This window comes from Taudactylus pleione, unplaced genomic scaffold (assembly GCF_031769625.1).
Source record: "Taudactylus pleione unplaced genomic scaffold, aTauple2 ptg000610l, whole genome shotgun sequence".
NCBI lineage: Eukaryota > Metazoa > Chordata > Amphibia > Anura > Myobatrachidae > Taudactylus > Taudactylus pleione.
This window is the reverse complement of record NW_028285012.1, coordinates 2,190,951-2,200,678: the sequence shown is the minus strand read 5'-3', so window position 1 is coordinate 2,200,678 and position 9,728 is coordinate 2,190,951. Positions and strand designations below refer to the sequence as shown.

General features: G+C 42.4%; 1 protein-coding gene across 1 annotated transcript in view; it reads right to left on the bottom strand.

The window, feature by feature from the left end:
* Positions 1–887: 887 nt before the first annotated feature.
* Positions 888–9,728, bottom strand: part of LOC148480558 (uncharacterized) — a 55,659-nt gene continuing 46,818 nt past the window's right edge. The window contains exon 2 of the mRNA XM_088454214.1: positions 888–2,675. Coding sequence (XP_088310340.1) covers positions 1,351–2,658 — 1,308 coding nt within the window. The 5' untranslated portion in view covers positions 2,659–2,675 and the 3' untranslated portion in view covers positions 888–1,350. The remainder of the gene's footprint in view (positions 2,676–9,728) is intronic.

Genomic DNA, 9,728 nt, shown 5'->3' with positions numbered 1-9,728 from the left:
AGAACAGTGGCGTTGTAAAGCTGCGGCTGCAGCACAGTCCTAAACTAAAAGGAGGGGAGCCACACCAACTGCACCCCCAAACGCTGCTCAGCCGTCCTAACATCACCGGGCAGGATTCAGTGGGAAGGCATTGGGAACCTGCTGGGTGCAGCACAGAACAGCAGCAATGGTTAAGCCCGCTCCCCAGACTCCGGTGCCAACCAGCTTCCATTGGCTAGCTAACTATCTGACCGTCCCCCACTGACGCAGAGTTTACCTTTTGTGCTTGTCCATCACAGTTTACACAAGTTTAATTTTTTTTAAATTACATGCAGAGTTAGATCACAAAATGAGAAAAAAAGTACAGAATCCATGTTTTTATTAATATATTGTATGATTTTTATATTCTGCCACCCCTAGATTCCCATAAACAAGCAGTAATGCAGTTTGAAAACTATTTTGTCACAAAACAAATTGTCCGCAAGACTTTACAGTCCCGTCCTCCCATTGGTTTTCTTGCTTGCACTGTGTTTCTGCTTGTTGGGACTTTTCACTTACACCTTTCAAAATAAGGAATAGTTGTGACCTCATTCACCTAGCATTTTTGCGCCATATGGTGCTAGACGCTCTGTGCGACTTAGGTGCTCCGCCATGGAAAGCAATGTGTGCTTATTTACATCATGCCTGCATACAAAGCCGGACACGAAATTAGTACTTTTGTTGTAACAGACTTGGGCCCCCATTTACTAACGAGTTTTTATCACAAACACGAGTGATACATTTCACTGTGTATGATAAATGGTGCGCCAGCCAATCAGCTCCCAACTGTCATTTTTCTAACAGTTGACAGTTGGGAGCTGATTGGCTGGAGCACCATTTATCATACACAGTGAAATTTATCACTCGTTTTGGTGATAAAACTCGTTAGTAAATGAGGCCCTTGGTATGAAATGTGTGTAAAATCATAGATTAAGCAAATCGATGTGTCAGGGGAACTACAAGTAATGCCAGCCCCAGTAGTGAGTGTACCCTTGAATTGTACTGTTTTTTTGCATTAGTGATGCCACTAGGATGCATATTTAAAAGGAAAAGGCGCATGGCGCAGCTAAACTATAGTCTATGCTGAGTCAAATATATGAGCAATGGTGAATGTGTGCACTTCTGTACATAGATGAAAAGGGTATGTCCATCACTAATACCCACCCTTGGAGTTTTCCTCAATCTGAGGATTACTGCCCAAATTTAGAACTCTGTTTCTGCCCTCATAGAAAACCTGAGAATATAATCATTGATAGAAAAAAAAAAAAAAAAAGGTAAAAATCTGTAGATCAGGGAAGAATAATCTGACCTTAACGACCATTTTCTTTATGACTATAAATGTAGTTGACTTAGGACCTTGTTAACATTTCTAATCAATGAAGCATTATATCTCCAAATAGTTTTCTCTTCAATTAATGATGTGTTCAGTAAAGTCTTCCGAGGAGGGGATCTGCAGTGGTGAAGCAGGGCTGTCTCATTAGAGACTTCTTTAGAATATCCAATAAATTTTATAACATAGTGTACAGATGTTTGAATTACCGTCCTAGGATCCACAATCATTTTCTGGCCAATGGAATGGCCCGGTCCGATTGGCTCACGGTGAACGTGCTGCAGTATATTGAATCCTGGCAAACTCTGCCAAGATGAAATGTTGGAGAAGTTTCCATCAATAGTGATGGTTCGAGGGAAAATGTGATTTTCAAACAAAAAAACGCCAACTCCTGGGTTCTGTTGCTGAAGACTTTCCATCAGGCTGTTCCATGTCTGGTGTTTAACTGGCAGAATTATTTCATCAAGATCATTAAGCAGCACAAACTTACTCCTGTACATGTTCCGATAGATGCAGTCATTGAGTGTTGCCAATTGACCATAATACCCAATATCTCTGTTGTTCTTAGAATAGGAATAGTGCCATGCTCCATTAGTTCTCAGGTATCGCTGGATTGGCCATGGTATCACCTCTACAATACCTTCAGCAATGTAGTACTGAATAACTTTTTCCATCTGTGTGCTGCAATTATTAAGGTAGATCATGACCCTTTGGACCCCCAATATCCGGTACATCTCTATGGTTTGCAAGAACTGTAAGATGTTATTGTAATTCCCAAACATGGCGGAAACACAGACAGTAAAGTTGGCGGAAAACGGTTTCTTGTCCTGATTTTGTATTTGGAACAGGGGTAATTGTGTCATGTTTCCTGAAGGAGACATATGGACATATAGGTACTTGGCTTGGCAGTCTGGTGGTTCCATACAGAGCAGGTCTGTTGTGCCATAGGGAAAGTCGAACCGATCACGGTGTATGTCTATCTGAGCCTTGGAAACCTTCACAGATTTGTTTATGGTGCAACAAAACCAGCAATATAGCTCCTTTACCTCTTTATGATGAATAATGCTGAGTACACGAACTGCGCTTTTATTGTGTATTCGATTGTCGAAATATGCAGCTATGATAAATGTCCGGTTGTCTCCTAGTGGTGTAATAGTATCAGTGGTTAGTCTACTATCACAGCAGGTACATGGAGGACTCCAGTGATCCAACAGAGTGTTCAAAGGGCTGTTAAATAAAAATCTCAGTAGAAAGGTGGCAGTCAATACGACAGATATATACATTAGCTTCTTCATTGAGATTCTGGCCATTGTATCAGGAAACGAAACTAGAGGAGAAAATTGAGAAGACACTTGAAGAGGCGAAGTGAAAAATGTATAGAGCATGTAATGATTATTCTCCCTATCCTGCCCAATTCACTAGGAAAATTCAGGAGTCTCCTGGAGGATCCAAGAGAGTAGATATATATGACATAGGACAGTGGTTCCCAAACAGGGTGCTCACCCTAATAGTCCAAAGTTTTAAAAGGATATCCATGAGCGAGAACAGATGATTAAATCAAAATTACCAAGGTACAAATTAATTCACTTGTGGTCAATAATGGAGTTCCTTAAAACCTGGACCATTAGGGTGCCTTGAGGACAGAATTTGGGAACCACTGTCATAGGAACTTCCTTGGTTTGTCACTTGAGCAGCATGGTGCTCCTTTGCCTCTTAGTACTGAGGTCATGGCTTTGATTCCAGTCATGGCAATATCTGTGGAGTGTTTGTATATTCTCCCCTTGGTTGCATGGGTTTCCTCCACACTCCAAAAAATATACCGATTAGTTTAATTGGCTGCTGATAAAAAGTACCAAAAAGCATTTGTATGTGTACATGTGATAGGGAATATAGGTTGGAAGCTCCACTGGGGCCATCTTTATGGAACATAATAGATGGGTTGCCTTAACATTCTAAATAAATCATTAAATCCCAATAAATATTTGTAGCATTATAGCGCACATTGTGCTACAAAGTAAACACTGTGGGAGTGACAAACACTTACCTGAAAACGACTGTTTTTGTTCTGATGGAATCACTATGGAGATTTGTACATTGTAGGCAGTGCCAGATTAAGGACCACATGGGCCTGGAGATGACCTTTCTGACGGACCTATTTGTGCTTCCGCAGAAGGTGTGACCAGCACAGCGGGGGTGTGACTACTGATGTGGGGATTGGGGGTGACAGGTGCTGTGGGGCTGTGGTGTGCACATGGGGTGTAGCTAGCACCATGGAGGGCACAGCTACTGCCAACCGCCTCAATCTCTCTCCCTTCTTGGCTTAAATTAATTACGCACCACCTGGTATATTATTGTGCACTGAAAACAAGGTTAATAAAATTTTTTTTATATATATATATATATATATATATACATACATACATATACACACACACACATATATATATATATATATATATATATATATACATACATACATACACACACACATATACACACACACAGTGATCACACTGATAAAATTACAGTATGTGAGTCCCATAATGTATAACATTTGAGAGAAATAACGAAACAATAGTGTAACAAATGATCCTGTAGAGCAGGCCTGGCCATCCTGTGGCTCTCCAGTCACTGTGAATCTACAAGTCCCAGTATGCCCTGTCACAGTTTTGCTATTGGAGAATGCTAAAATTGTGGCAGGGCATGCTGGGATGTGTAGGTTGGCCAGGCCTGCTGTAGAGGCTTTATTTAATCAGTGCACATAATGTTATACAAATATTCCGGAGCGGTTATCATAAAGATATAGTTTAGGACGCAAGAGGAGCAATAAATTATATACACACACTGCATGCATCACAGTTGAAGGGCAGAGGACAGTTAGGGGGAAGATTGGATGGCCCTGGATGGGACATAAGATATCAGTGATTCAATTTCTATTTATATCACATTCCAAAGAAGAAACAGAAGCACCAAACCTATGCACAAACAGCCGTCCTGCCGCCACCAAATACGGTTTGTATAATGGGCGTGTTAGGGGAGTGTCAGTGAAAGCGGCTGCCTACACAGATGCACAGCCCCAGGAATAGGAGGTCAAGGGCAGACGGAGAAACTGCACTTGCCATAGGGCTGGTATGACTATTGGTGGCGCATAAGGATACACCACTCTGTATTACAGCGTGCATTCAGCCACACGGATGTACACAAGGAAAGGAGTGTATAGAGACATTTGCATAAAGTCACAGGTGTGTGACCACCAATAGACGCTGCTGCATCCAACTCAGAATCAGGCCCTATGCCACATTGTAGTGCCCCATAATACACATTGTCAGATTGTAATATCAACAAATACAGTGTTTACATCGTGGTGCCCCCACAACACACATTATGCCAGATTGTAAATTCCCCAATACACAGTATGTCACATGAGGGTGCCCCCACAATACACATGCCACATCATAGTGCCCCCACAAAACACATTATGCCAGATTGCAATAACTCAATACACAGTATGCCACATTGTGATGCCCCCACAATACACATTATGCCATATTGTAGTGCCCACACAATATACATTATGCTAGATTGTAATATCTCCAATACATAGTATGCTACATTGTAGTGACCCCACAATACACATTATGCCTGATTTTAATATCCTCAATAAACAGTATGCCACATCTTGGTGCCCCCATAATACACATTGTGCCAGATTGTAATATCCCCAATACACAGTATGCCACATTGTGGTGTCCCCAGAATACACATGCCAGATTTTAATATCCCCAATACACCATATGCCACATAGTGGAGTCCCCACAATACACACTATGCCACATTGTGGTACTCCCACAATACACATAAGGGCAGATTGTAATATCCCCAATACACAGTATGCCACATCATGGTGCCTCCACAATACACATTTTGCCACATTTTAATATTCCTAATACACAGTGTACCACATTGTGGTGCTCCCACAATACAAATTATGCCACAATGTAGTTCTCCAACACACTTTGTGCCAGATTGTAATTTCCTCATTACACAGTATGCCACATGAGGGTGCCCCTACAATACACATGCCACATTGTGGTGCCCCAACAATACACATTATGCCATATTGTAGTGCCCACACAATACACATTATTCCAGATTGAAATATCACCAATAAACAGTATGCAACATGGTGGTGCCCCACACATGCCAGATTGTAAAATCCCCAAATAGACAGTATGCCCCATCGTGGTGTCCCCACCATACACAATATACCACATTGTGGTACCCCCACAGTACAAATAATGCTGGACTTTTATATCCCCAATACACCATATGCCACATAGTGGTGTCCCTACAATACACATTATGCAAGAGTAGTGCCCATGCAAAACACATTATGCCCGATTGTAATATCCCCAATACACAGCATGCCACATTGTGGCACCCCCACAACACACATGATGGCAGATTCAAATATCCCCAATACAGTATGCCACATTGTGATTCCCCCACAATACAGAGTATTTCACATACTGGTGCCCCCACAATAAACATTATGCCATAGTGTAGTGCCCACACAATATTCCAGATTATAATATCACCAATACACAGTATGTCACATCGTGTTGTCCGCACAATACACATAATGCCAGATTTTAATATCCCCAATACATCATATGCCACGCAGTGGTGTCCCCACAGTGCACATTATGCCACATTGTAGTACTCCCACAATACACATTATGGCAGACTGTAATATCCCTAATACACACTATGCTGCATTGCGGTGCCCACACAATACACATTATGCCATATTGTAGTGCCAACACAATACACATTATGCCACATACTAGTGCCCCCACAATACACACACATGCCACATTGTAATATCACCAATACACAGTATGCCACATTCTGGTGCACCCACAATAGATGTGCCACATTGTAATATCCCCAAAACACAGTATGCCACATTGTAGTGCCCCCACAATACACAGTATGCCAAATCGTGGTGCTCCCACAATACACATTATGCCAAATTTTATTGCCCCCACAATACACATTGTGTCAGATTGTAATTTCCCCAGTACACAGTATGCCACATCGTGGTGCCTCTACAATACACATTTTGCCACATTTATTTATTAACACTTTCTTATATAGCACAGCATATTCCATTGCGCTTTACAATTAGACACATAAATACAACAAAACTGGATAATAACAGACAGATATATAGGTAGGAAGGCCCTGTACATAAGCTTACAATCTTTAGGGAAATAGGCATTGATACACAAGGATAGGTGCTATATATTGGATTTTGATCCAGCCAGAATGCAGAGTTTCTTGGTGGGCTGCATGATCCAGTCACACAAGAAGGTCGGCCAAGTATCAGGAGGATGTGAAAGAAAGACAATGTGTGAGGTTGTGTGTGGACTGTGAAAGGAGATGCAATTAGATATGGAAGCTATGAAGGTTATGTGGGAGGTTCTGGAACCTGATAAGCTTGCCTGAAGAGGTGAGTTTGAAGATTTGGAGACTAGAGGAAAGTCTTATTGTGCATGGAAAGGCATTCCATAGAGTGGGTGCAGCCCGAAGAAAGTCCTGTAACCATGAATGGGAGCAAGTAATACGTGGGTATGAGAGATGCAGATCTTGTGCTGAGCGAAGAGATCAGGCTGGGAGATATTTTAAAATCAGTAAAGAGATGTATGTTGGTGTGGCTTGGTTAATAGCCTTATGTGTAAGTAAAAGTATTTTATATTGAATACAGTAGAAAACCCGGCAACCAATGGAGGGACTGAGAGCGGGGCAGCAGAGATGAATGTTTGGCAAGGAAGATGAGCCTCGCAGCTGCATTCATAATGGATTGTAATGGCGATAGCCTGATTTTGGGAAGACCAGTAAGGATTTTGGAAGACCAGTAAGGAGACTATTGTAATAGTCAATGCGGGAAATAATGAGTGCATGGATTAGAGTTTTTGCAGTGTCTTGTGTGAGATATGGACGAATTTTGGATACGTTTTTTAGTTGTATGTAACATGATTTTGAGACAGATTGAATGTGGGAAACAAATGACAGTTCAGAGTCAAGATTGTAGTGCCTCCATAATACACATTATGCTAGACTAATATCCCTAATACACAGTATGCCACATTGTGGTGCCCCCACAATACACATTATGCCAGATTGTAATATCCCCAATACACAGTGATAACGCAGGAATATGTGGTCGTACAAGTTCCGTCAGCAATTCACGAATATATGCATGCTTCTGTATTTCACTATTACTTTTATTGCAATTAAGAATATATAGAAATAATTGAGAATATATAAATTAGTTGTGCGAGTTGTAGAAGACCATATTTGTCGAATGGCTTCAGCCTAGAGTGGATAGGGTCTACTCTATAACCTCTAAAGTAAGCAAATCCTGTGTCTAATGCAGCAACCATGTTGTTTAGTGGTTTAACAATAAGAATTGTAGCTTGAACATGTCAGTTTTTAGCATGTGCAGAACAGCAGACAAGTCTCAGATTTTATAAATAGAGTTAATCAAGATAGCCTTGGCCTGCAAGAAGCAGGCGCGAGAAGCATCATAGGAACAGAGAAAAAGATGATAACATTATGGTTAGGACACAAACAATTCGGGTCTAGTACGTATGAATATTAAATAAATTAATATTTGCCATTTTGGATGTATTAGAGATATAGATGAGTTAATAGTATAAAGCTCATGAGAGAAAGAGGGAGGTAGAGCAATCGGAGGACAAAGGAGAGAGGGAGCACATGGAGGGTCTGAGGGGTGCTGGGTGTGGCTGACGTACGTATGTATGAAATTGGCTGATTGGTATGCTGCACTGGCTGTTATAAATTTATTTTACAAGTATTCCTACTGCTGCTGAAATAACCTAAGTGTTATGTTTTTGTTGTAACTCTGCACTGGCAAAATACATGTATAATTATGCTGTCTTTAAGTAAAAGCATTGTCATTTATTTTAGAATCTGTATTGGTGTGAATTATTTCATTTCTTCTTATAACAAGTAAGGTTTATAAATAAATATAGAACGGGACTTCCGGAGGTGGGGAATCCTAGATGGCCGCATTTTAGAACTGCTCCGCGCCTTCTTGCAGAAATCTGCTAATACCCTCATCTAAAATCACATATCCCCCATCAATAACATCAACAGTTTAAAGGGGAGTCTGGCTGGATTAGACAGATGTCTTTTTGAGGAAGGTCGGTAGCCCTTTCATACTTCTCCGGAGTCTGGCCAAGTTTTGGCGCGAATCGGCATGGCAGCAGGTCTACTGAGGACAGACCCTGCAGCCGCCTGAATATAGACACCTCTTGTCCCACCACTGGCATATTTTCCTCCGGTGGACCAGCGAATCTTACCTTACCTATTTCTCATGCTCCTGAGGTCTGCTCTGCACACTGGCTGGTGCGGCAATCGAGCACTCGGAGACACGTGGCCTCTGCTGCACACACAGGACAGACCCTGCAGCCGCCTGAGGATCGGCACCTCTTCTCCCACCCCTGGCATATTTCCCTCCGGTGGACCGGCGGGTTTCAGTCTGCCTTTCTCTCCTGCTCTTGGGGTCCACTCCGTGCGCTGGCGGGGCGGGGCGGGCGGGGGCTCGGGGACACGTGGACTCTGCTGCATCTGACGGACAAGGGTAGTCTGCAGTCCAGCGGCCTCTCCACCTTGCGCTGAATCCCTCCATGTGTGGACGGAGCGTCTGCCACGAGCAGCGGTGACCGGTGTCCTCATTGCTGCCGCTGCTGCAAAGAGCTTCCCCCAAGCTGCCTGCTATTACAGTCGGGGCTCTGAATCACCATCAGACATCAGCAGTGAGTGACTGGAGTATACTGCGCACTCGGCGGTCTGTTGTTGTCCCCAGAGTTGTGGGGATACAGATAATTCTCCCACGCTTCAACCCTTTCTCCTAAGACCCCCCTTGTATTGTATTTGGAGGAGAGGGTCCGATTGCTTGAGGGTATAATAGATGTGGGGATAGCTCCTATAAAGACATAATTTGCACCATGTATATATACATTGAAATTTTGCTGGATCCCTATTTGGTTGCCGGGGGATACATACTTGGAGCTTGAGTTCTATTTTTCCCCCTGAAGTGGACTTATTCCTATGTTGTCCCTCTCACTCAGCGTTTTCTACAAAAAGATTGAGGACGCTGCGATTTGTGGAGACAACTAAAATATATTTGTGTCCCCATTTGTATCTACCTTACAGGTCTTCGAAAGAGCCACCTACTGTCAGGGCCATATTAGCTTCAAGACTCCTAAGGTGCTGGGGTATTTTGTTGGATACAATCCTTTAGAATAACTCACATTTGTGACATGTGTATATGTATGGGTATATGTGT